The 27,821-nt window shown below is 43.2% G+C and overlaps 1 protein-coding gene across 1 annotated transcript; it reads left to right on the top strand.

Moving 5' to 3' along the window:
- The first annotated feature begins 570 nt into the window (after positions 1 to 570).
- Positions 571 to 23,839, top strand: LOC119785651. The gene is made up of 8 exons (XM_038288403.1): positions 571 to 1,292; positions 1,572 to 1,707; positions 1,877 to 2,485; positions 6,488 to 6,623; positions 7,415 to 7,549; positions 12,934 to 13,033; positions 21,292 to 21,365; positions 23,574 to 23,839. The coding sequence occupies exons 1-8, from the start codon at positions 661 to 663 to the stop codon at positions 23,837 to 23,839; spliced, it is 2,088 nt and encodes a 695-aa protein (XP_038144331.1). The 5' UTR covers positions 571 to 660.
- Positions 23,840 to 27,821: the final 3,982 nt, after the last annotated feature.

Genomic DNA, 27,821 nt, shown 5'->3' with positions numbered 1-27,821 from the left:
CTCAAGCATCTCATTAACACCCAACCGATAGGACTCAGGCTCACTCCCACTTTGATGGCTCTACACTAATGATGGCTCCACTGAATCAATAGCAATTGATCCTAATGGCTTGGGTTTGAAATAAAGGCAAATATTTTATTTTATTTTTTTTCACTGGCTGTGCTCATTCCTTTCCTAAAACAAAACACAGACTCTTTGACTGATCAAGGATTTAATGAAAATGATTTCGGCTAATGGTCCATTACTGGCGTTTTGACAGACTGTTTACTCTTTGCCTTTTTTCTCTCTGTGGCGCTTTATTGTGATGGACAACCGAGGCGCCTCAGAGCCCTTACAGCGCCGGGGATATATTGTAACCAGACCAGGATGGGCGAAGAACCCTGTTTTTCATAAATTACTCTGAAACAGCAAATTTAAAATGTTTATATTTACATAAAATTATTAATGTATAAAGATGCTTCCCATGCAAATCCTATAGTGTTATGGAATCCATTACACTACATTAAAGCTGTGGACTAAAAAATGATGTAGCATCTACATAATTGAAATTTAAGTTAATTCACTCCGTGCACGAGAAAATGCTAACTTCCGGATTTATTACCGGAAGTTGAAGTGTTTACTTCCTGTCGCTAGTCTGCGCTATCCCCCCGCACTGAGAAAATGATGTCCAAAGCAAAAAGGATCGTAACCTGTCAAAAAGCTGAAGGTGGGAACAACTTTTACTGTTCTGTGCCGCTGTGTACCGCCGGGGGTAGGTTCAACAAAGTGCTGAGCTTCCACAGATTCCCCAAAGACCCGAGTTTGCGCGCTCAATGGCTAGCAAAAATAAGAAGGAAAGACTTCACCGTGATGGCTAACTCTTCAGTTTGCAGCAGGCATTTTAAGACTGGGGAAATTGTTTTATCGGCCAAAGGGAGGCGAAAACTTAAACCCGGAACGGTTCCATCTATTTTTCCGTGGACCAAGCCATCGAGGCCAGGAGTGTGGGAACGCTGTCCTCGGGCAGCCGCAACAGGAGGAGAAGATGGCGCCGCGGATGACAACTCTGCTGCGTCTGGCAGCAACACAGGCATGGAGATGGACTGTGAGCCTGCTCAAACTCCGCCTGTCCCCATGATTGAGGACCACGACTACGCGGAGAGTCCTTTCATCACCGTGGACCGCAGTAAATACACTGACATGTGTAAAGAGATCGAGGAGCTCAGACAGCAGCTTGAGTCTCAGCATCTGACCCTCAGATTTGGGCTGCAGCGGTTCGCCTCATCCAAAGAGGATATTCGTTTCTATACCAGGTAAGAATGGCCATTTACACGGTATATTGTACTGTTTTTGATTAATATATTTACTCTGGTTTTGGTATATGCAGTAATAGCTGTCTTTTCTTTTGTTTAACTGAAAAAAAAAACAATAATATAACAATTGGCAGAGTTAAGAGTTGCAGACAATGTGTTGCTGTGTGCACATCATATAATCTATTGAAAATGTCAATCACTATTATCCATTCTGTTTAGGGAAAATACTGAATTACACTGTGCTGAACAATATGTAATAACATTCCTCTTTTAATGCAGATTTCCATCATATGAGCATTTGATGGCATTCTGGTATCTTATTCAAGAGGCAACCACCAGGATGGTGAGGGTGAACAGTGCTCAGAGAAATCTTTCCAGCAGCACATCCACTGAAAGCCCTGTGACCAGACCAACTGTAAGTTATGGTTTGTTTTATGAAATGAGTCATTTAACTTTGTAGAGTAGATGTGTAAATATTTAATTTTAGCCGTTACAATTATTTGCTTTTATTCAAAGTAAATGTGTAGTGTTTTTAATATTATTATAATAAAAAGGTTAATTATTGTATTATGTCTTCTTTGCAGAAATTGTTGCCAATTGATGAGTTATTCCTCTTTCTAAATTATCTTTCCACTGGCTGCACTCAAAGAGAGCTCGGCCACAAGTTCAACATCCACAGAGCCACAGTGAGCAGGATCATTGTAACGTGGGCCAACTTTCTTTACACTCTGCTTGGGTCTGTTTCAATTTGGATGACAACTGATGCAGTCAAAGCAAATCGGCCTGTAGACTTCAATGGGACTTATGAAAACACTCATGTAATTTTGGACTGCACAGAAATGAGATGCCAAACTCCTTCCTCACTTCTACTACAGAGTGAGGTTTTCTCGACCTACAAGTCGCACTGCACCTTCAAAGCCCTGATAGGCATGTCCCCCCATGGAGCACTGACTTTTGTGTCTGCGCTGTTTGAGGGTTCCATCAGTGACAAAGAGATCTTCCGTCAGTGTGGCATCACCTCCCTTCTAACCCCTGAAATGGAAGCAATGGTGGACAAAGGGTTTCTGATCGATGAGCTGGTGTCTGGGAAAGTTCACCGTCCCGCCTTTCTGTCCAAGGAGGAGCAGATGCCTGAGGTGGACGTTCTCAGGACTCAGTCCATAGCTCGCCTCAGAGTCCTAATAGCAGCTTTGGTGAAACAGAAAACTCAGAGTTCCCAACTTTAGGCTGGATTAATTTAGAGTTGAGGATTTGAATCTGAGTTTGTTAAACCTGGTTCATGAATTGGACCCCAGGTGTTATAAATAAACATTGCATGTTCATTTGACGAGGATCTCATTAATTATTCACAGAGAATTAAATATTTATAGATTTATAAATTTTTATTCTACAACTCAGTTGACAGGATTTGAGATTTATTTGTTTTTGGTTTGTCTGATATTAGCAACATACAGATCATTTTATTTTTACATTATTCAATTAAATTCTATTCAGTTTATTTCTATAGCTCCAATTCACATCATGTCATCTCAGGTCACTTTCCAGTTCACCAGATCATCCAGTCAGATTGATTCAAAGTTTTCTATCTAAGGAAAACCAGCTGATTGCATCGACTCATTGACTCTTCAGCAATCCCTCACACTAAGCATGCTTGTAGCGACAGTGGAGAGGAAAAACTCCCTTTGAACAGGAAGAAACCTCCAGCAGAACCAGGCTCAGTGTGAGCAGCCATCTGCTGAGGCCCACTGGGGTTCAAGGAGACAGAAGCAGACATAGAAAAAGAAGCATAGATACAAAAGGCAACTGTCAACCAGCTCCACAGGCGGCCCCGTCCAGGAAACACACAGCCAGGCAGACGAGCTCCGAGCCAGCTCCCATGTCAGAGGATGAAGAGAGCACATCCAGTTAGTCACAGTCAGAGAAACAGGACTACACTGGAAAACAGGCCAAGCTCCAACATCTAGAAACAAAGGTGTTGATGGCAGCAGCACAGCTGATATTTCTCTCCAGGATGGAGTCACAGCCAAACAGGAACAGACCAGAGCAATAGAGGCCCATATCTTCCACACCAGGGGGTCTGGACGGGTATTTCACATTCAGTACTGCAGAAGGAAATAGTATTTATTTCCAAATATTTCACTATTTCATTATTTATAGGATAGATGTTATGGAAAAAGTTGAAATGAATTTGATGACTTTTATTGTTAATGTTATATTGATGAGGTAGTGACCTTAATTTGCTTCAGTTTATTCTATAAAAATGGAGTTCCAGTAGAATTTCTCTTTTAACTGGTGGAGAATGGAAGGATGGACCATCAGCAGATAACACTCCCATTAATTAGTCACTGGTTTGGGAGCAATGCTCTGCACATCCCCAAGCATCCTGTTGGCTGTTCTTTGGTCACAGTTTCACGTTTATTACAGACTGCTGTTACCATCAGGATTATCTGGTTGAGGCGAGCAGGGAGCAGAAAGGCAAATGAAAAATGTTTGGAAAGGGAGCAGAGCTAAGAAAGAAAGACGCCTTTAGCAACAGGAAAGCTTATATGAACGATGCAGCTGCATCACTGAAGACTGATTAAGTCGGTCAATTTGACTTCCAAAGGAATAAAAGCCCCAGCAGGTTTAAGCCTCCAGGTTACAAACAAATTATTTCTGCTCTTTAATTGACGAAAAGATTAGGAGACATTTAGAATATTGAGTTTAATTCTTAACATAACAGACATTTTTATCTGAGACGCAACTTTTTCCCGATGAATCACTAGATTGAGCCAGCAATGATAATCCGCTCTGACATTTTATCTGTTATATGCAGCGAAATCCACCTTTAAGGATATTAACTAAGAACCTATATCCATAAATAAATAAATTTAATGTCATTAGAATGTGAACAAATCTGAAACTATTTTTCACATCTGTCTTTCTAACTTCTCCCAAGGTCGTCCAAATTTTAGGAGCTTTTAGATCTGATTGATTAAACTAAACTTCTTTCTGAATCAGCAGTGGATGCTTGTTTTTCAGAATAAATATCCAGACGCTGTGGATCTCCTTCAGCTCCTCCTCTAAGTGCTGCAGCCACCATATCTGAGAATGTGCTAATTGACTCTCAATTTTTTTGCTTCATCATGCACTTGAATTTAGCAAAAATCATTTTCTTTTTTCACATGCAGCATCGCGCTGCGCAGCTAACAGAAACTGTGTGCTAGTTGGACAGCAGGACTGTTAAAAAGCCGTTGATTTCTGGAAGCCTAGACTGGTAAATAATGCCTTACATTCTGCTCCATCTTGGAATGATTTATTTATCCATGCGTAGCACTCTTTGATTCGCTGAATAAGAACCTCTTTTTTTTAAAGTACTCTGAGGTTTAATAAACATATTAATTTATACATTTTTACATTCAAACTGATTTGTTAGCGACATTTTAACCTGGGAATGAAGAGTAGATCCCCGGGGGGGAGACTGTTTCTTGAATTTTCAGTGTTAAGTTGATCATCCATGTTACGTCCACCAGGCTTGTTTGGTGGGGGTAACATTAAAGGAGACCACACAAGAATTTTATTTAAATTAAAAATTAAATTTATTGAATTATAATAAAGAAACAATACCTGAAAAAGGATAAATAAAATGGGGAATAGGAAATGGCTTACTGCAAAACCAATGACTAAACAGAAATAAGCAAATGCAACCAAACCTAACAAAACCCAACCATAGGACAGGATACAAACCAAACCAAGCCAAACGGGGTTCTGAGGAGGTAAGAGAGAGAGCCCTCCTGTCTGCTGCTTGCATGACAGCTTTTAAAGCAGACGAGCATCAATTAGGGCAAAAACAGATCACCTGCAGAAGGCCTGCATCCAGAACCCTGCAAGGAAAAGTGCAGAAACCCACTGCAGCCGTAACATCCAAAAAAACTTTATAGGTCTAATTCACATTTTATGTTGGATTTTATTTCATGCGTTGAATAGATTTTTGTGCACTGGGAATGCACACGGAGCTTAGTGGGAACATTGGTGCAGACCAATTTCAGGAAGCTCTCCTGTTTGCAGATGAATGTCCATTCAATGTAGATTTAGAGACGTTTCCTCACGCTTTTAATCTTTTCTTCAAGTCACTACTTGGCAGAGATGGCAAAAGTACTCACTTTCCGTACTTGAGTAAAAGTACAGATACTTGTGTTAAAAAATACTCTGGTAAAAGTGGAAGTACTGATTAAACTTCTTTACTCAAGTAAAAGTAACAAAGTACAGGCTTGTAAATTTACTTAAAGTATAAAAGTAAAAGTAGAAACCACTTTTTTCATGCCGTTGCCTACATTTTAAATGGATGTCTGCCAATAGGACTAGATCTCCGTTGTGTTCATTTTCAATCATCTCGTCGTCCATGCTACTATGCTAACGCCACCGCCACCAAGCTGCAATGATTTGCCGCCAATGAATACCGCCGAATCTGTCGATTCATCTTGTACTGGTGCGTCAAATGCAACGTAGATTCCCATCCAATTAGATTGAATTTGGTATTGATGACGTGAAAAATAATAACGGTAACTCCATTGAAAAGATTCAAAACTAAAGTAACGAGACAATTTTTTAAAATGTAAGGAGTAGAAAGTACAGATATTTGTGTAAAAATGTAAGGAGTAGAAGTAAAAAGTCGCCATAAAAATGAGTAGTAAAGTAAAGTAAAAATATCAGAAAAATCTACTTGAGTACAGTAATGAAGTATTTGTACTTCGTTACTTCCCATCTCTGCTTCTTGGCAACAGTTCTAGCAACAGAATGGTGAGAGCAGCCATATGTTAGAGTCATTTGTTATTTAGAGAATAGATTGCTTTCTGTAACTGACTTGCAGGTTACTATACTTTGGAAAAGTAAAAATGGGTAAAAAAAAAACAAACAAGCAAACTTCAAACTGGATGGAAAGCTGAAAAACTCACAAGGACAGAAAAGGACAATTAGAGGATCTTTATTCATCCATTTTCCACCAGTTAAGAGGGAATGTTATTTATCAGACCCCGGCAAGAAACATTAGCGCTGAATTTTGAAACTGAAACTGATGGTGGAGTTGAGATAGATGCAGTTGGTTCAGTCCATAGACTGATGGTTCTGCTTGAGCTGCATTGTGAGATCCAGAAGACAGCGTGAGCTAATGCTAATGCTTCACCCCGTAGATAGTTGTCCAGCTTGGATAAACACAGGTGTGCGTGAACCTGTCGGTGATGAGCAAGAATGAAGCGACAGTGGAGAGTTCTGCTTCAGGAAGAAACCTCTGGCAGAGCCAGACTCAGCATGGCGGTCTTCTGCCAGAGCGGTTAAGATGTGACGGGGAACGCTGTAAGAGTCCGGCAGGAATGACGCTCTGATAGGGACGAGGTTGAAGAAGCATCATGGGAAAGCCAGATGGACCTATTCTGAATGAATGGCCGACAGGCAGCAAGCTACAGCTAATGGGTAAACCTCACAGGGCAGAGGACTGTGAATTGATGGGGGGGGCAAGCCATGAATCTGTGAACCAACTATTTTGAAAGAACCCCCCCGAAACCTGTTGAATGCGCAGCATCCATAAAGATAGAAACATGGCTGCAGACAGAAGGATGTCATCATAGAAAAAGATTTGCCGATCTAATCGAGAAGCAGCCTGGAAGAAAAGGAAAGTTCAGAACGGCAGCCTTCATCCAGCGTAACCTGATCAGCCTGCCGGGTTGACCAGGTTTCGGGGCTTCGCGGAGGTGCGGTTGTAAGCTGATTGTTTTGCGTCAGAGGCAGGTTAGCCTCTGATGATGGGGGTCTTCAGCTGAACTTCTGCCTGAAAATCAATAAATGAAGAACATGTCTAACATGTACAATTTAAAAAGTTAATTAAAAACTCAATTCCACAGCGTGTGACATCAATCTCTGTAACAACACCTCATCTGCTCTGATTATAAGCTGCGTGCGGCTGAAACCCCGGCTGCTCCCATCCATCAGCTCCCACTAACTCCCCGGCCTCTGCCCTCCTCATGCTTTCCAGTTGACTCTTGGTTTTCGGAAGAGGTCACAGAGTGACCTTACCTTCACTTTTGGCTCCCACCTCTGCATGGTTGTGGGTGTGTGTCTGGGCTCCTGAGTTCATGTGTTTGATCCAGCAATTGAGCAGAACAAAGCTGGCAGCCTCATTATCATAGGCCTCCACCGAGCGGATAAGGTAGGGATGCCTGAGCGCGGGATGATGGGACCTGAGCTGGCTGCTAATGGTGATGCTGCCTGCCAGGCCGGCCGCTGTAAGTGGATTTCTACTGCGATCTGCTGTTTGTTTATTGGAGTGTCTGTTGTTCTGGATGCACTCCATAGAGGATACAAATTGCATTATTCACGGCAGGCAGGCCGGTAATGGCAAGGATGAATGATGGCCCCTATTTCTCTCCTGACAGAGAAGGTCGAGAGAGGAGCTCTATACAATTACACAGCAGTTTGTGTTCGATCAGCGGACAGCTTCGGGCGAAGCGCTCGCTGCGCGCCGGCGGCCAGGAGGAACAGAGTTTAGGGAGAGAAGGCTTGGCTTCCTCTTAGGGTTTCAGAGTATGAAGTGCAGCGTTACTAAATGAATTTGCCTTTTTCCAAATGACGTCGTGAACCCAGATCTCGGGGGATATGTGCTGTTTTACCGATTTTCCTCACTTAGTTCCTGTAGATTTAGCAAACAACCGACTTAGAGCAAAAATTAAGCAGAAACCTTGAGCTGTGATCGTTTTTAGTCTAGCAAGGCTTTTTGTTTTTTATTCTTCTTTGTTTTCAGCTTTAAACACAGAGCAGAGAGGCAGGGACTGGGGAGACGAGCCAGCATTTTTATTGGGAGCTGAGCCATTTAAAGCAACATGCCAATAACAATCACCAAATAACAGATTTCATGCAGTCTGAATGATCCACTTTGGACATGATGAATGTTCTTCCCTGAATTACAGTCAGAGGGAACCTGCTCAGACTTCATCAGGCTGATGCTCTGACAGTATCTGTAAGCCCTGCAGCCTCTACTGGCACCACTGGTAGTAATGTGCCAAGAAAAAATATGATAATAATTTTATTCTAATTTCTCATTAAAAATGCTGGTAAAGATTCTCAGTCATCCAGGTCAGAGTCATTCCAAAAAAGCTTTTTAAAAATCCACTGGACCAAGTTTGAAGACGTTTCTCTTCTCATCCTGGAAGATTTTTCGATTCAAAATGTCAGAAATAATGTTGAGTTCCAGGTTTTATCCAGTAGCCCAACATGGAGGGGGGGGGGGCTGAGATTCCAGCTTTCAAAAACCTACAAAGCAGTAATAGAGTTGATTCCTTCCCGTTATCATTCCACTATCACCCCCAACCCCTGTACAGGAGACCGTTTCTATCTGCATGTTTTCTAAACATAAACCAGGCTTTTTTGGGCTGCTGGATAAAACCTGGAACTAAACGCTATTTCTGACATTTTGAAATGAAAAAGTCAAGTCGGCTTTTTTGTCACATTGGTCATACAAAGAATTGAAATTACACCAACCCATCTCATTCCTGCTTTGGGCCCGGCCCCCCACCCCGCACCCGGACCAGACCACCCCCAGCATAACCTCCCCCGGGATCGGGGCCTAACATGCCCCACACCGGCCACCCAACCAGAGACCCCCCACCCCCCTTAACTAATTCTCCTAGCCACTACTCGCCCCTCTCTCCAACCTTTTTTTGTGGGGGGGGAGAAGAAGTGACAGCCCCAGCACCGGCAGGCCAACCAGGCCCCGCAGCCACCAAGACCAGGAACCAGGCGGCTCGCTCTTTCTCCAGGCCCCAGACTCCGGGTGGCAGCCAGAGAACAGGGGTGTGAGAAGACACCGATCCCCCCTGTGCCTGCTCAAATGTGGACTCCAATAGGCACCCCAGCCCGCATGCACCATGCAGAACCCCCACCCCGGACGAGGCCCCCACCAAGGGACGGCACGGACCAGGACCAAGACAGGGAGCCAGACCCAAAGCCCTTCTAAAATCCTCATCCCTCCACCACCACTCTGCTGCTTGGGGTCTGTGTACCCCAAGCAGCATTCCCAACAGAACCCGAACCCCCGACGCCAGAGGACCCCAGACCCCCGGACCCACCCTGGACCCACCGCGGCTGGGCAGGACGCTGTTGATGCTGATGATTTCCAATCTCCAAGCTTCCTGGATGAGAAGCGAAACGTCTTCAAACTTGGAAATAAAGTCCAGTGGATTTTTTTTTTTTTACTTTTTTGGAATCATTTTCATAAAAAAAAAAAAAAAAGACCAAATCCAGAATTTTCCTTGAGTACATTTTTTCATTTGAAAGTTAGCATTTTAGATTCTCCAAATCTTCTGGTATACTATTTAAAGCATGGTGCCAAACGGTTCTCTAACGGTTCCCAGAACCTTTGGAAAGAAGACAAGGACACGGCATCAAAGATCCTCCACCTCAGGAGAACCACCTCAGGTGTTTGCCTCGGAGTCCTCAGACTGTAAGAACATTTCCACCTTTATCATTTACAGAGAAGTTCAGCGTTAAGATCATTTCCATCAAATCACACGGTAAAGTGTCTTTACAGACGTTGTTTACGTGTTTACTTTACGATTGCAGCACATAAATGCGTTATTGTTTCCTGTTGTTTGACACGTCTCCTAAAAATGGGGAGCCTTTTAGAAGGCGTCCTGATCTGATTATAGGGAGCAGGTGGTTCTGCTTTCTGGACTTCTTTTTTACTTCCTCTCCCATCCTTCAAACTGTGTGGCACCAGGATAAATATGGGCCCCGTCCGGCCCTGAGGCCATCGGCTAATAGAAATAAGTCTCACCTCATATTTATAACCCTGGAAAAAAGAAAGAGACATATTACTATTCATGGAGAAGCCGTGATTAAAAAGTAAGGTTAGAGAATTATAAGACCTTTTCAGTTACATTGACCCCATAATGGATGATATGGGCTTTTAGATGTACCATTAACTGTGATATAACTAGTTTAGCTAAAAACATTTATATGATTCTGCTTAGAAATAAAATTTTAGCTCTTCTGCGTCTTCTTGGTAAAGAGAGTTTTCTAGCATAATTAGTGTTCTGATCATCCTTTCCAGCCAGCCGGCCTCCTGTCATCCTGCAGCCTTCCACGTCTGGAAGTCTCTGGCAGCGCCCGCTGCTTCTGCTCAGTCGACCGGCAGGAACCTTCCCCGCTCTTTGGACACTGGACTGAACTGTTAAACATATATATATATATATATATATATATATATATATATATATATATATATATATATATATATATATATATATATATATATAGAAGAAGGCAGTAGTGATAGATGTGGCAATCCCAAGCGACAGCAACATCAAGAAGAAAGAACACGAGAAGCTTGAGAAATACCAAGGGCTGAAAGAGGAGCTAGAAAAGATGTGGAAAGTAAGAGAAGCATTGGTGCCAGTGGTAATGGGAGCACTGGGGGCTGTGACCCCCAAACTGGGAGAGTGGCTACAGCAGATTCCAGGTAAAACATCAGAGGTCTCTGTCCAGAAGAGCGCAGTCCTAGGAACAGCTAAGATACTGCGCAGAACCCTCAAACTCCCAGGCCTCTGGTAGAGGACCCCAGCTTGAGGATGACACATACCACCCCACCAGGGGGGAGAAAATAGTTTTTTTTTTTTTTTGTATATATATATATATATATATATATATATATATATATATATATATATATATATATATATATATATATATATATATATATATATATATATATATATATATATATATGTTTATAAATAAGTTTTTCAGGTCTGTGCTACAAACTGCAGGCAGCAGGATAATAAAAGCCAACATATTCTGCCGGCAGGTTTCTACATTTGAAGTTAATTTAGGCGTTAATAAACTGTTTCAGAGGAGTGATCATAGCGCTCTGCATCAGCAGTGCTGCGTCTGACTCCCTGCCAGCTCCCAGATCAGCTTCTCTCATTGGTTGATGTCCAGCAGCTGAAGTTCAATGTTTCCAGCTCCAGCAGCTGCTGCTTCTGAAGCGCCTCAGATGCTTATGAGGCACTGCTTCTGCTGCTCTAGACGTGCAGGATCTGTAGATGCACCTTGATGCGCTTCAACCATTGACTTTGCATGGAAACCAGCTGAATCTGCTGCTCACTGCACGTCTGGTGTGAACGTAGCATTAGGATCTCTGGCTGCTGCTCTGGCCTGCATTCGTGTTTATCAACATCTGACTTCATCTCTTTACTGGCACAACCATTTTAATGTATCTCTTGTTTAAAATCGTAGCTTTTCCACCTAGAAAGGAAGAAAGTTACAGGCGTCTGTGAAACACATTGATTAAGTTTCACAGACGATGATCGGACTGGGAAATGTCTCTCAGATAGAAAAGGTACTTAAGGATCAAATTAGAATCCATTTTATTGACCAACTCCCAGCAAACAAACATGGAATTTAACTTTGCTGTTTCATCGCTCACATAATAATCAATTGTTCAAACTAAGCTCAGTATGTGGAAAGGACGCTTAGGGGGATAAAAAGGACCAAATAAACAATAGCTTGATCCTCACTTAAAGTTTAAAGTTTTATTCTTCTGTTAGACATGGTTACTCGTGTGCTTTGTCTTATTAAGCTTTGCATATCCTGCAGTTAATTTGCTCATTAAAACCCGTCAGAAACGTCCATTTTTATTCCCTTATCTGACCCATGGGTGTTTCTACATCTGCGTAATGATCTTCTGCTGTAGGTGATGCTTTAGTTCTAAGCTGGTACCAAACCAGCTGGATGGCTTCCGGTTTCCCTCACATCAACTCTACAAAGTTTAGAAAAAAGTTCTCTCCATCATCGGAGGAGAAAAGGGAAAGCTGATGATAAGTCTACGTCCCCCCGCCGCCGCAGCATCCTCTCAAAGCCTGGCTAATGACAGAATGTGAGAGCCCTTAGCTGCGTCGGCCCCAGCAGTGGAGCGAGCGCCATCCTTTACAGAAATCTATTGATTTATGGAGTTCATAATCTGTGATGGCACGGGGGAGGAGACGGGGCTCACTCCGGCTTCAGAGACTCACACTTTAATGAAGTCATTTATCTCTGATCTAAGTCTCTCCTATCAGCCTGTCTGCACACAAAAAACACAAACATGACCCCCCACCCCCACTTTATGGAGGGATTCTTGTTCCAACATTGTTGCAATTAAAACAGACATTTAGTAACTGGAAATACAAAAAAATGCAAGAAATTAAACTTTAAAAACTTCTTCATGACAAAAAGATTTTATTAACTGCTATTTTCTCAAATTTTATTTTCCAATTTTTTATTTTTCAATTTTTATTTTATTAGATATTATTTTTTAATGTTATTTTATCAAATTTCATTCTATAAATTTTATTTTCTCAATGTTTAATTCATTGGTTTTGTTGGGATCCAGAGGGTGTCAACCTTTCTCCACCAGAGGGAGCCTGAGATCTTCCTCCTGAGGGCGTGAGCTGACTTCTGCACACCTGCTTCCCATCTGCTCATTTGGAGGCTTTTTAAGGAGGAGGAGGCTGACACTTCTCTGCCAGAGTGTTTGCCAGTAACGGTACCGGCAAACTTTGAGCCAGCTGAAACCTGATCTGTTTCCTGATTTTTTTGAAACCCCTCTGACTCTCTGTGTTTTTCTGCCTCTCAGATCCTGACATATCAGGTGATCAGTCAACTCCAAGACAAAACTCTCGCTGCCTGGAGCCTACCTGTCTGCCCCCTAACTGGTCAGAATACCCCCTGAGCAGGTATTAACCCAGACCGCTGTCAAACAGCAAGTTACCTGGATCCACTCTAACCGTTTCTGTCCTCCTCTAGTTGCCTCCCTCCCGTGACCAGCCAGACGAACCAAGACACCATTTACATTTTCTGAAAACATTGTCAATAAATCTTTTAACTTTTTTCCTGTCTCTTGAGTGTTTCTGCATGTGGGTTAGAAGACTAGACCCCAACATGACAGGTTTTTCAATTTCTCTTTCGCAGGTTGAGTTTAACGCATAAAATTATTCTGGAATGTAGTTTTTAATAGATCTCATTCTCAGGCAGGCTTTCCTCTGATTGGTCGGCTGGATGTTAGCAACAACATTTTTATTGGTCTTTAAAATACCAGAACACATAAAGCCAGTTTGACAGCATCATTTATAAACATTAATTCTGTTGTTATTATCCAGCAGTTTCTAAATACTCTATAGTTTTGCTTGAGTGAAACCCCCCCTTTAACACTGGAGGAGTAAAAACAGTTAAAGTAGTGCTTCTTATCTGAGTACAATTCTTGTGTAAACTACCCACCTCTGCACACACACACATATCTATATACGTAGATATATTTTTTTTTAAGTTTTTTGTACAACGCCCAGCATAACTTTAATAACAAACTCTTTTTAAAGAGATATACCGTGACATTATCTGCTTTCAGCTCATTACATTTTTTAGTGTGGGCAACAAAGATAGCAAACAAAAAAGGCAGAGATTCCTTCCCAGTTCAAAGTTCTAAAACATAAAGGAGGAACTAGGGGAGGTTTAGAGTGGATAAAATACATTTATTTATCGGCGTAAGCTATCACCATTTTCTTTATTACACACTTTGTGCACTATCTCGGACCCCCGGCACTCCAACGCTTTTGTATGATAAAAAAAGGGATGACTTTGGTAAATCTCCCCCACAAATCTTGTATACCTCTGGCTCCCACAGCGTGCTGCACATCATGAATAATGTATACTGTTTCTCAGCTTCCCATCTTGTTCGCATATGACCTATAGCCAAAATGATTATGCTGATTTAGAGAAATATATAAATAATTCAATTCAATTTCAATTCAATTCAGTTTATTTATATAGCGCCAAATTCACAACACATGTCATCTCAAGGCACTTTACAGTTCAACCAGATCAAATTGATACAAAGTTTTCTATCTAAGGAAAACCAGTTGATTGCATTGACTCATTGACTCAAATACAATCCCCCACACTAAGCATGCTTGTAGCGACAGTGGAGAGGAAAAACTCCCTTTTAACAGGAAGAAACCTCCAGCAGAACCAGGCTCAGTGTGAGCGGCCATCTGCCGAGGCCGACTGGGGTTCAAGGAGACAGAAGCAGAGATACAAAAAGCAGCTGTAAAAGGCGGCCCCGTCCAGGAAACACACAGCCAGGCAGACGAGCTCCAAGGCAGCTCCCATGCCAGAGGACGAAGAAAGCACATCCACTCAGTCACGGTCAGAGAAACAGGACCACACTGGAAAACAGGCCGATCTCCAACATCTATAAACAAGGGTGTTGATAGAAGCAGCACAGCTGATGTTTCTTTCCAGGATGACGTCACAGCCAAACAGGAACAGACGAGGCAAAGCTACTCTGAGGAAAAGCAGAGAGAGCAGAAGGTTAGAGATTGAACTAACAGATTCTGCAGAATAGGAGAACAGAGAGAGAATGAAGCAGAATGATGAAATGGGGGTCCCTATGTCCTCCAAAAGTCTAAGCCTATAGCAGCATAACTATAGAGATAGCTCAGGATAACCTGAGCCACTCTAACTAGAAGCTTTATCAAAAAGGAAAGTTTTAAGCCTAGCCTTAAAAGTAGACAGGGTGTCTGCCTCACGGACTAAAACTGGTAGTTGGTTCCACAGGAGAGGAGCCTGAGAACTAAAAGATCTGCCTCCCATTCTACTTTTAGAAATTCTAGGAACCACTAGTAAACCTGCGGATTGAGAGCGAAGTGCTCTGTTAGGAACATAAGGAACAATCAGATCTCTGATATCAGATGGAGCTTGGCCATTTAAGGCTTTATATGTGAGAAGGAGGATTTTAAATTCTATTCTTGATTTAACAGGAAGCCAATGAAGAGAAGCCAGGATAGGCGAGATATGATCTCTCTTTTTAATTTTCATTAGAACCCTGGCTGCAGCATTTTGGATCAGCTGAAGGCTTTTAACTACAGTTTGTGGACTTCCTGATAGTAAAGAATTACAATAGTCCAGCCTTGAAGTAACAAATGCATGGACTAGTTTCTCAGCATCACCCCTGGACAGGATATTTATAATTTTTGCAATGTTCCTCAGATGAAAGAAGGAAATTCTAGAAACCTCCTTGATATGGGACCTAAATGACAGGTCCTGATCAAAAACAACACCAAGATTTTTTACTTTATTATCTGAAATCAGTTTAATCCCATCCAAATGAAGTGACTGGCTAATCAGATGTTATAAATGGTGACCCGAGGCTCAGGAGATTAGTGTGCATTTATCAGTCAGTGGGGAACACAATGAAGGCAGCATATCCTCCCGGTGCAGTTTCTTTTTTAAAGTGATTGGCCTGAATTAACAGACTAATGTGGAAGCTGCTGTTTGCACAGACCTTTAAAATGTAATTATTTGCAGTCTTGCAAATGGTTGATGGCAGAGTCTTCAGCTCATGGATTATCCTCCCTGCTGGAGGAAAGATGCAGCTTTGTCAGAAGTTTGCAGGATTTTTTTTCATCCATGTTTGTCAAAGAACACTACTGCCACCTACTGGTTAGTGACGTCACGGTGCGGTATCGGCTGTTGATCAAGTCCCAGTGCTGTATCTGGTGTTTGTCACAACGCGCTATTATCCAAGTCATCTTGAAAACATTCTTCTTCCAAATGTTGGCTACATATTACGGGTTTTTTCTCTGGCCAGAAGTTCGATGGCAAATCCTCCCTCTTCAAGTTGGCGATCCAACGACCAACCCGTCCGTGGAGGATCAGGAATCAGAAAGGTGGAATAACTCTTTTTTTCACTTTTACCCGATGTATTCCAGCATCCAGCTGCCATGCACGTGGGCATTGTCAGTTTCACTATAGCTCTGGTGAATTTCAATGGTGAAGTCCTCTGGAAATCTTCAATAATTGTTGTTGATTGCAGATGTGTCTAGTAGCTCCCATTGATTTAGCTTGGAAAGCGGGGAGAATGGCGCTAGGCTTACCGCACCGTGACGTCACTGCTGGAAGATGGCAGGAGGGAGGCGTGACTTGAAATTTTGTTTATTTTTTTTCTGATTAACGCTAAATTCATGAAATTACAACAAGCATATACGTTTTAGGTATAAATAATGATCAATTTATTATTCCTGGCTGACCAGACTTCCTTTCATGGTTTAGAGAAGCCATTGTTTTCTCCCCAGGATCAGGTGATGACACAACATATAGCTTTAGTGAGTTAGGTGGGTCGGATACTAGAGCCTGTTAATATCACTAGTATTCCAGGCAGCATCCCTGGCTAACCTCTGGAGTGATTCAACTACAGGATACTGACGGCTTTTGTTTAGCCATAGCCTTGCTCTACTTTATCTGTTTTACTGCCTTTTTACTGCAGCAGCTTAAACTGAGAACTTTAATCTCCCTTGATGCTGAGCGACTCTTCCATGGAGTCCTGCTGCCATCTGGGAACACAGATTTACAACATGGCAACAGTGAAGACTAGGATCACCATAAAAGCTGCAAAAAAAGGTGACCCCATTGCAGGAGACTTTATGGACCATGGGGAGCATCCTCTTCATCAGACTGCTGAACACCAACACAGGGTCCACAGTCAGAGGAAAAGCAAAGCCTGGGCCTTTTGAGAAGCAGTGGAGGAGGGTCTATGGTTAAAATCTGCTAATATGTCTATAGAAGAACACAACCTCACACAAACTCTTTGCAGGACTTCTGATTTCCATTATTAACCTAACCCTACCCCTGACCCTAACCCTAATGGCTAATCTAAACCTAACCCTAACCTAAACTCATAACACACCTTAGTCCTAAACGTGACCCATTACCCAAAAACAAGAATTACCCTCCTGGATCCAAGGATTGGACACCACAAAGTGCTGTTGGTCCCTGCAAGGTGCGGCCAGTCCCTGAAATGTGAGGTATTTTCCTGCGAGGTGTGGGTTGGTCCCCACAAGGTGAGGTTGGTCCCCAAAAGGTGCAGTTGGTCCCCACAAGGTGTAGTCAGTCCCCACAAGGTGAGTTTGGTCCCACCAAGGTGAGTTTGGTCCCTGCAAGGTGAGGTTGGTCCCTACAACGTGAGGTTGGTCCCTGCAAGGTGCGGTCGGTCCCTAAAAGGTAAGGTCAGTCCCTGCAAGATGCGATTAGTCCCTTCAAGGTGAGGTCATTCCCTGCGAGGTGTAGGTTGGTCCCCACAAGGTGAGGTTGGACCCTGCAAGGTGAGGTTGGTTCCTGCAAAGTGAGGTTGGTCCCTGCAAGGTGAGGTTGGCCCCTGCAAGGTGAGGTTGTTCCCTGCAAGGTGTGGTCAGTCCCTGAAATGTGAGGTATTTTCCTGCAAAGTGTGGGTTGGTCCCCACAAGGTGAGGTTGGTCCCCAAAAGGTGCAGTCGGTCCCCACAAGGTGTAGTCAGTCCCCACAAGGTGAGTTTGGTCCCCACAAGGTGAGTTTGGTCCCTGCAAGGTGAGGTTGGTCCCTACAACGTGAGGTTGGTCCCTGCAAGGTGCGGTCGGTCCCTAAAAGGTAAGGTCAGTCCCTGCAAGATGCGATTAGTCCCTGCAAGGTGAGGTCGTTCCCTGTGAGGTGTAGGTTGGTCCCCACAAGGTGAGGTTGGACCCTGCAAGGTGAGGTTGGTTCCTGCAAAGTGAGGTTGGTCCCTGCAAGGTGAGGTTGGCCCCTGCAAGGTGAGGTTGTTCCCTGCAAGGTGTGGTCAGTCCCTGAAATGTGAGGTATTTTCCTGCAAAGTGTGGGTTGGTCCCCACAAGGTGAGGTTGGTCCCCAAAAGGTGCAGTCGGTCCCCACAAGGTGTAGTCAGTCCCCACAAGGTGAGTTTGGTCCCCACAAGGTGAGTTTGGTCCCTGCAAGGTGAGGTTGGTCCCTACAACGTGAGGTTGGTCCCTGCAAGGTGCGGTCGGTCCCTAAAAGGTAAGGTCAGTCCCTGCAAGATGCGATTAGTCCCTGCAAGGTGAGGTCGTTCCCTGTGAGGTGTAGGTTGGTCCCCACAAGGTGAGGTTGGACCCTGCAAAGTGAGGTTGGTCCCTACAACGTGAGGTTGGTCCCTGCAAGGTGCGGTCGGTCCCTAAAAGGTAAGGTCAGTCCCTGCAAGATGCGATTAGTCCCTGCAAGGTGAGGTCGTTCCCTGTGAGGTGTAGGTTGGTCCCCACAAGGTGAGTTTGGTCCCTGCAAGGTGAGGTTGGTCCCTACAACGTGAGGTTGGTCCCTGCAAGGTGCGGTCGGTCCCTAAAAGGTAAGGTCAGTCCCTGCAAGATGCGATTAGTCCCTGCAAGGTGAGGTCGTTCCCTGTGAGGTGTAGGTTGGTCCCCACAAGGTGAGGTTGGACCCTGCAAAGTGAGGTTGGTCCCTGCAAGGTGAGGTTGGCCCCAGGTGAGGTTGGTTCCTGCAAGGTGAGGTTGGCCCCTGCAAGGTGAGGTTGGTTCCTGCAAGGTGAGGTTGGCCCCTGCAAAGTGAGGTTGGTTCCTGCAAGGTGAGGTTGGTTCCTGCAAGGTGAGGTTGGCTGAAACAAGGTACAGTCGGTCCCTGTAAGGTTGCGGTTGGTCCCTGCAGAGTGAGGTCAGTCCCCGCAAGTTGTGATCAGTCCCTGCAAGATGAGATCAGTTCCTGTAAGGTGCGGTCAGTCGATTATTTTGTGGACAAGCAGTTCAGGCCTCTGTGGCTCTGAGGATGGGCTGGAAGTTTGATTTGGAAAGGTCATTATTCCACTATGCTACAGATACAACATTAACTGTAATTTATATAGCAACACTTTATTTAGTAGTGAAAAATATTTTTTAATGATTGAAATAAAGTGCTTGCATTTAACAATAGCAATTATGATCGATTGATGTAAATCATATATAGGCAATTCTCCTTTTAGCCACACTGCATGACTGCAACAATAACAGACCTGATAGATTTCAGTGTTAGAATAAAAATACAATAAAACAACAACAGAACAGGACTACACACACACACAGCTGTTTTTCTTGAACTGGTCTGGTTTGCCTGGATCCAACACAAACCTTCCTCTCCTACATGATCCTCACAGTGCTGTCTGCCTTGTCTAAATGACAGCAGGCTTGTTGTAGCAGGTGGATGATGACATCATTATTGGGGTACCATGTGAACCCCAAAATCCTTCCTTTAGACTCATGATTAGTAAGACTAGTCTACCAGACTAGAATGACTAGTAAAGCTGTTGTTTTGTTGATGGTAACTTGTTGTCAGACTCAGGATCACTAAGGTCATCTGTTTTCTTTATTTTTTTTATAGAAACCATGAACTAACTGAAGCAAAGGCTGAGCTTCAGTTTCCAGGCTCATTAATCAAATCTTTATATTTAAAGAATCAGATACAGGAGAACATTTTACTCTATCAAACAGTGGACTCCTCATAGCTTCTACATGATGTGATCAGAGGGGCTCTTCTTTCATAGTGAAAGAGTCAAACAGAGGTCCGCTGGCTGCAGCCTCTCTCTGCTCAGCAGGCAGCTCAGCAGAGAACAAATCTACAGAAACACGTTGGTTAAAGAAATGACTGGCTGTGGATTACCTGGCCAGGGAACAACAGAGGGACAACCAGGTAAACACTGCTCTAATCATCTGAGCAGGTTTTAGGGCTTATTTTCACCATCGCCTGTTCATTCACAGGAACATCTTGTTATTCTACAGGGAGTGTTATCAATTAGCATTTGTCAACATCTTATCCCATCCAACACATTGCTGACAAAGTGTTGGATGGGTTTTTTCCTCTCCACTGTCGCTTCATGCCTGCTCATCATGGAAAGGTTCTCTCAACCTGTGTTATCCAAGCTGGACTTCCATCTTCCAGGTCCCTGAGTGAAGCTCTAGTATCAGCTCACGCAGTCCACTGGATCTCCCCATAAAGCTCAGCAGACCGTCTCTCTAACCAGAAGTCTACAGACTGACCAACTCCATCTATCTGCACTCCACCACCAGTTTCAGGCCTGGAGGGGAACAGCTCTTTTCTTTGCTCCTGTTCATGCATATCTACCAGAATTAAGTGCTATGTTTCCTGCCGAGGTCTGAGCGCCAGAGACAAAGTAATTGTATCAATAAATTTCTTCTGTCTTTCTCTTCGTGTGAGTTTTTCAAATTGAAATAAAAGTTGCAGAACCGGCCCTCAGGAACTGGAATTTCCCAGCGCTGCTCTATGCACGGTGAGTCTCATAACAGTGGCCCACATTCTGCTGCCTGTGACCCGTCTGTTTAGAGGGTCCAGAATGAATCCCCAGCTGCATGAAGAACCTCCCATACAGTCCAGTAGTAGAACCTGTTTCTGCTGCAGCTGTAATCTCTGAGCTCCTCCTGCAGTGGCAGCAGAGGTTAATGGTATTTCCCCTGCAATCCACCAGCACCGCTTCAGAGGTGTTTCTAATTACATGTTATGCAAATGCACACAGAGGCAGATATACGTGAATTTGTTCTTGGAGGATCACAAGGAAAACATTGAAAGTCATCTGCTGCTACAAACACACAGCAACATGTTCTTTCCTCTCCACACAAGAAGCCCCAGAAGTCCAGTATTCCCAGTTACAGAGCAAGAACCAGGTGCCTTGGCTAATGAATTCCCACACACAACAAATATGATGTTGACTCACTGACAAGAGAGAGCTGTAATATTAATTAAACATAAAACATTAATATTACAGTAGTAAAATAATCCACAGTGAAAACAAGTTCTAATTCCTCCTGACATTTTTACAGATCATTTTAATAAATCTCTTTATAAACCCTCAAAGTAATAAAAAAGGCTTCAGATTTCAGATTTTCACGACTTGATTTGTTCAAAACAGCAGATATAAGGTTATAATTAAAAAAGAAATCTGTGCTTTTTTTTACAAAAATACTCCTTAACAAAGACAGGCTTATAGCTCATGAATAAATATATGCATTTTCTATTTTAATCCAAATTAATTTTCACTGTTTTGTTTGGATTTTTTTAACTGTCTGATGCAATTAATCTTTAAAGCCCAACATCAACTTCTACTTTTATGAATTTCAGAACCACTTTTCCTTCTCCTCACACTAATGTTCCTCTATAGACGTCGTCTGACCCTGAAGACACAGACCCATTTAAATCTACAGGCGCCCAGCAGGAATCATCGGGTGGGCATCGGTAGGAGGAGAGGGCCATTTTAAAAAGTTTTTTTATTATTACATCGAGGTTTTCACCAGTAGAAATAAGTAATGTATGTTTACTGACACAAAGATTTTGCCATCAAAGAAATAACAGAGCTGAATTCCCACCAAGTTCTGCTGCTAAAGATGACCCACCATAAGATGTTCGAATGAACCTTGCTGCTATAGGCTTAGACTGCTGGAGGACATAGGGACCCCTTTTTCATCATTCTGCTTCATTCTCTCTCTATTCTCCCACTCTGCAGAATCTGTTAGTTCAATCTCTAACGTTCTGCTCTCTCTGCTTTTTCTCATAGTAGCTTCATCTGGTCTGTTCCTGTTTGGCTGTGACTCCATCCTGGAGAGAAATATCAGCTGTGCTGCTGCCATCAACACCTTTGTTTCTAGATGTTGGAGCTTGGCCTGTTTTCCAGTGTAGTCCTGTTTCTCTGACTGTGACTAACTGGATGTGCTCTCTTCATCCTCTGACATGGGAGCTGGCTCGGAGCTCGTCTGCCTGGCTGTGTGTTTCCTGGACGGGGTCGCCTGTGGAGCTGGTTGACAGTTGCCTTTTGTATCTATGCTTCTTTTTCTATGTCTGCTTCTGTCTCCTTGAACACCAGTGGGCCTCAGCAGATGGCCGCTCACACTGAGCCTGGTTCTGCTGGAGGTTTCTTCCTGTTCAAAGGGAGTTTTTCCTCTCCACTGTCGCTACAAGCATGCTTAGTGTGAGGGATTGCTGAAGAGTCAATGAGTCGATGCAATCAGCTGGTTTTCCTTAGATAGAAAACTTTGAATCAATCTGACTGGATGATCTGGTGAACTGGAAAGTGACCTGAGATGACAGGATGTGAATTGGAGCTATAGAAATAAACTGAAAACTGAAAAACTTCATCAGAAGGACAGTTATGATTTATGTATTTTGTGCAACATGTTATTCTATAATATCATGTTATTATATCTCATTTCATTTCAAATGAACTATTGTCTATATCTTTTCTCCTTTTCCCAGTTGAACTTCAGCAAGCAGGACGGCTGTGATTTTCAGCAGCTGACTCATCTCTTAATCAGCCTTTTATCTGCGTGGGCCTTTCTCTGTCTTTGCTGTTCATATAGAGGCTGATGGTTGGGAGATAATGAGGGCTAATGGTGTGTCTGGATGACTGAGTGAATGTGGGATTACTTAGAGCAGGCCCTGCCAATGGGGCCATCTTTCAACACAGGCATCTGACTAGTACTAAATGTAAATCTCAGTTTCAGAACCTGTTCTTTCATCTTTCTCTGAAATACTTGATGTGCATTTATTTGACATATTTTATATGTCATGTGGAAACGTTATGTTGGGTGTAGCCCTTTTTCACCTCACATTTAACAGAGTGGGCTCTGGGTTCTATCTAACTCTTCATTGATTATTAAAGCTGCTGAAGATTCTCAGTCATCCAGGTCATCGTCATTCCAAAAAAGTTCAAAAATCAATCTACTGGACTTTGTTTCCAAGTTTGAAGACATTTCTCTTCCATCCAGGAAGCTTTTTTATTCAAAATGTTTGCATTAGTGTTGACTTCCAGGTTTTATACAGTAGCCCAACAAAGCCTTGTTATGGCTTAGAAAACACATTGAGCTGAAAAACGGGTCCACCCCTTAGTAATGGGGAGAAAGCTTCCTATGAAATAACTCTGACATGAATGACTGAGAATCTTCCCCAGCATATTGCACTCCATTTTAGGAAGGACATCCTCGGAGGAGTGCGTGAGCGATTATAGGAACCATCTTCATTTCAATTTGACATGCAGACAGCAAAGACTCCTCCAAACAGCTTAAGACTATACTATCAAAGGACACAGGGCAGATCGTTAGGAAGCTGCTCAGTGAAAGGATAAGCCGGACTCACTTCACCATCTCTCACATATTGATCAGACAAGGCAGAAGCTGTTCAACCTTCCCTCTGAAACTTGGTTTGAAAAAGTTTTCACGTTTGTTAATAAGGTCCATCTTTCACCACACCAGAAAATAAAAGACAGACCAAAAGATAAATTCAATAAATTACAACAAAAAGGAGCATTTAAAAAAGACCTCAACATACCACAGGAGGACCCAGAAACATCAAGGCCCAGGACAGGTGGGTTAAACCAGTCTTGCAGGCTGCTGATAAAACCAGAGACGAATGTTCTGAGTAAAGGCCTGAATTTTTTCCATTTCCCACAAGAAATACCCTTTATGGAGCTGAGCACCGAACCTGCCGTCAGGAACAACAACCTGGCTGAAACAGAGGCAGAGTTTCTCAGGAGGAAAGTAACAGTTACCCTGACCAGCATCAAATCCCCTCCTTCCAATGTCACACCACAGGAAATGAAATCCATAACGTCCCTCAGCCAGGACCAAAGCATCACCATATTACCAGCAGAAAGGATGATGCACTGTGGTCCTCAACACCTCCTACTACCAGGACACAACTCTCACTCTACTGAGTGACACCAACACGTATGGATCTTGAAAAGAGATCCAACCAAGGCCTACAGAAAGAAAATCAAGGACTGCCTTAAACAACTAGAATAAGACAAGATAATTAACCGTTCAGCTTATTTTAGATTATATCCAGGGGAGGACATTCCATGCTTATAAGGACTCCCAAACATTCAGCAAGAAGGAACGTGTCAGGTTTATTCAATGATGATTATAAAAATAATGTGTGCTTATGACCATCCTGCCTTGTCATTCTAGTGCAGCATTCTGTCTTCATGAACTGATCAATTGCTCTGTCAGAACAATACTCTGTTTGTAACCATGCGTCATGTTCTGTTAATAAACGCTCTGCAGAGGAGGTCCAGTGGGAGACAGTATGTTTGAGTCTGGGGTTCAACTGTCTCTCCTTCCTGCAGGAATAGTATCGATAAGTCTGTATTTCAGTTCTTCTTAAGAACAAACCTATCAAAGAACCCGACAGAACGGTTAGGTTATATCCAGTAACGTCTTCCTATGGGCAACGACTTGAAGGCACAAACTAAACTGTTCATCATTTATTCTTTATGGTACGCCAGCATTCAGAACATGGAGGCCAATCACTGTCCCCCAGACATCCGCCGTTAGATTTTTTAGATTTCTATTTTCTTAAAACAAAGCGGAGTGTGTATGACATCATCAACATTTTTTGTGCATCATCTCGTCATCGTCAAGGGAAAAAGGGGCGTTGAAAAAACCTTTTTGTCATCGTCCTGGTAGACGAAATCAACACTGGTCTGCAGTTCAGATCAGTGAGGAATGCTCTGATCTTTATATCGGAGAAACCAAACAACCTCTCCACAGACTTGTGGCCCAACACAGAAGAGCGCCCTCCTCTGGACAAGACTCTGCTGTACATCTACACCTGATGGACAAAGGACATTGTTTGGAGGACCAGAATGTTCACATTTTGGACAAAGAAGACAGGTGGTTTGAGAGGAAGGAAGCCATTTATGTTAAGAAAGAAAAAACAACCTTCAGCAATAGAGTTGATTCCTTCCCGCTATCATCTCAATCCTTACCGCCATGCAGGGGACAAAACATCTCACCTATTTAGCCAAACCAACAACGACCCCTAGCCACTCCCCATTACTAAGGGATGGACCTGTTTTTTGGTTCAACTTTCATGGCCCTATAAGCCTGGAATGCAACGCTGTCCAGTTGTTGGAATTGATTATTTAAAAGTAATTTTGGGATCCAAACAATTTATTATGATTTAAAACTAGACACTGAAATATTTAGGCACAGACTAACTCCCCATTCGAAATGCAGAAGGGATATTAATAATACTGATGAAGATTCTCAGTCATCCACGTCAGAGTCATTCTAAAATAGATAAAAATAATGGACGAAAGCAAAGCCTTGTTTTGGCTTAGAAAACATGCGCATTGACCCGCTGGTCTGGTTCAATCTGCATGTCTGACATTATTTCTGATACTTTGAATTGAAAAGCTTCCATCTAACCAGGCCAGTCTGGCCCTGCCTGGGAGGATAGCGAATGCATGAAGGCTGTAGAGAATATTTTAGTGTCTGCCTCTGTGCGCGTCTTCCTTCTTTCCTGCGGTTTGGTGACTGTCCCTGGGTGAATTTGAAGATGTTTCTCTCTATTTCTGTGGTTAAGGGCTGGTTATACTCCTACAGCAGTGGGTCACAGTGAGCTTGATGCAGACATTTTTGATTTATGCTCAATGTTCAGTGTGGTTTGCACTATAGGCTGTGGGTCATGAGGGACATTAGGGCCAAAAAGAGCGGGGATCCAGGTGGAAAAAGGACCCCAGCGTTCTCGCGCTCCTCGCTCTTCTAGCTGGTCCAACTTCACGAGTTCTTTTCCCAAATTGCAGTCATACAAACAAAACAAGCCGGCCTCCTGTCTGCGGTCACCTACAGCTTGGGAGAGGTGCAGCGGAGTGTCTGCGGGGGTGGGGGGGGGGCTTTGGGGGGAGTGGCGGGGACGTCTTTTTGTCCACTGCGACACCTCACAGACGACCTGGTGTTAAACAACATATTCTCAATATCAGTTTGTATGAAATCGTACGAAAAGTTATGCACAGTATTTCGTACGTTTTGGACGTTTTCCTCGAAAATACAGATCAGTGCGCATGCGCAGCCAGACAGAAGAAAAAAGCAGATCCGCAGACGGACGTAAAACTGGGAAAAACAGTGCAATCATCACTTCTTCAGGTCTCTAACTACGTTGCTTGCTGTTTTGTATCTTAGGGTTAATTGTATGTTAAATTCTATGTTATTTAATGGTGCGTAAGATGCGCATGCGCAAGGATATCTTGTCTCGAGGCAAGACGTAAAAATACGACGAAATGCGACAAAAATAAACGTCTAAAACGTACGAAATTACGGTGCATAACTTTTCTTACGATTTCATACGAACTAATAATGAGAATACACTGTGTTGAAGTATGAATCAGCCTGAAGGTGTTCCCCTCCCTCCACCTACCTGCTGTACCTAACATCCTAGGCTTCCAGTATGAACAGGGCATGGGGATTTGAAAGGATTTCTTTTTCTTTTGTAAACCTCATACACAGGATTGATGACACATATTACAGTTCCAAAAATGTTTGTAATGTGAATTTAGCATAATATGGGACCTTTAAGCTACAGTTATGCCTCTCTGTTTCATGGTGTTTAATGGATTATCATTTCTAAGCTTACATGCAGACTAAACTAACGAATCAGTTGGTCATTACGAACTTTTTAACTGTTTAACAATAAGTTGGACTGGACTAGAAACACCGAGGCGGTCTACAAAAAGGGCCAAAGCTGACTATTCTTCCTGAGGAGGCTGAAGTCCTTTAACATCTGTGGGACAATGCTGAGGATGTTTTATGAGTCAGCTCTTGCTAGCACGCTCTGCTTCGCTGTCACATGCTGGGGCAGTGGGCTGAGGGTCGCTGACAACAACAGACTGAACAAACTGATCTGGAGGGGCGGTGATGTTGTGGGGGAGCAGCTGGACACCCTGACCCCCGTGGCAAAGAGGAGGATGCTGTCCAGGTTTCAGTCCACTTCCTCTCCACGACACACCGGTCCAGCAGACGAGCTCCTTCAGCAGAAGACTCCTTCTACCCAGATGCACCACAGAGCGCCGCAGGAAATCATTCTTACCTGTGGTCATCAACCTATATAACGCCTCCCTCAGTGAATCAGACCCCCCCCCGCCCTGAAATTGACATTTATGTACTATTTTGCACATCACGTATCACTTTACTTGGATTATCACTTTATATATATATACAGAAGAGCTATATGTGTATACATTTTTATATTTTTATTGTTATTATCTTGTGTAGTTGGATGTGTATTTATATATATATAGTTGTGATTTTATGTTCTTTTCTATTCCCAGCCTTGAGCGCAGGAGCAGAAGAGGCAAAAAGAGAAAGAGACAGAGTCTTGTGTGCTCTGTGGTTTTGTTCGCCCACCCAGGGAGGGGGGTAGGTTTTCACACCTCTGATGGTTTCCATGTGACTGCTTTGGCTGAAAAAGGGGGGGGGGGGGCTGCAGAAGTCCCCCAGCTGTTATTCACCAAAGCTGCGTCCTCTCCTCTGGTCATCCTATCAAGATGAAATATGGACACTGGTTCCCAATGTCCAAAAAGTATGATCATGGCATATGGCACAGCAATATATATATACACTCACCGGCCACTTTATTAGGTACACCTGTCCAACTGCTCGTTAACACTTCATTTCTAAGCAGCCAATCACATGGCGGCAACTCAGTGCATTTAGGCATGTAGACATGGTCAAGACAATCTCCTGCAGTTCAAAGCGAGCATCAGTATGGGGAAGAAAGGTGATTTGAGTGACTTTGAACGTGGCATGATTGTTGGCGCCAGAAGGGCTGGTCTGAGTATTTCAGAAACTGCTGATCTACTGGGATTTTCACGCACAACCATCTCTAGGGTTTACAGAGAATGGTCCGAAAAAGAAAAAACAT

The sequence above is a fragment of the Cyprinodon tularosa genome, unplaced genomic scaffold (genome assembly GCF_016077235.1).
Source record: "Cyprinodon tularosa strain WSP-4 unplaced genomic scaffold, ASM1607723v1 ctg254, whole genome shotgun sequence".
NCBI lineage: Eukaryota > Metazoa > Chordata > Actinopteri > Cyprinodontiformes > Cyprinodontidae > Cyprinodon > Cyprinodon tularosa.
This window is presented reverse-complemented; position numbering and strand designations above follow the sequence as displayed.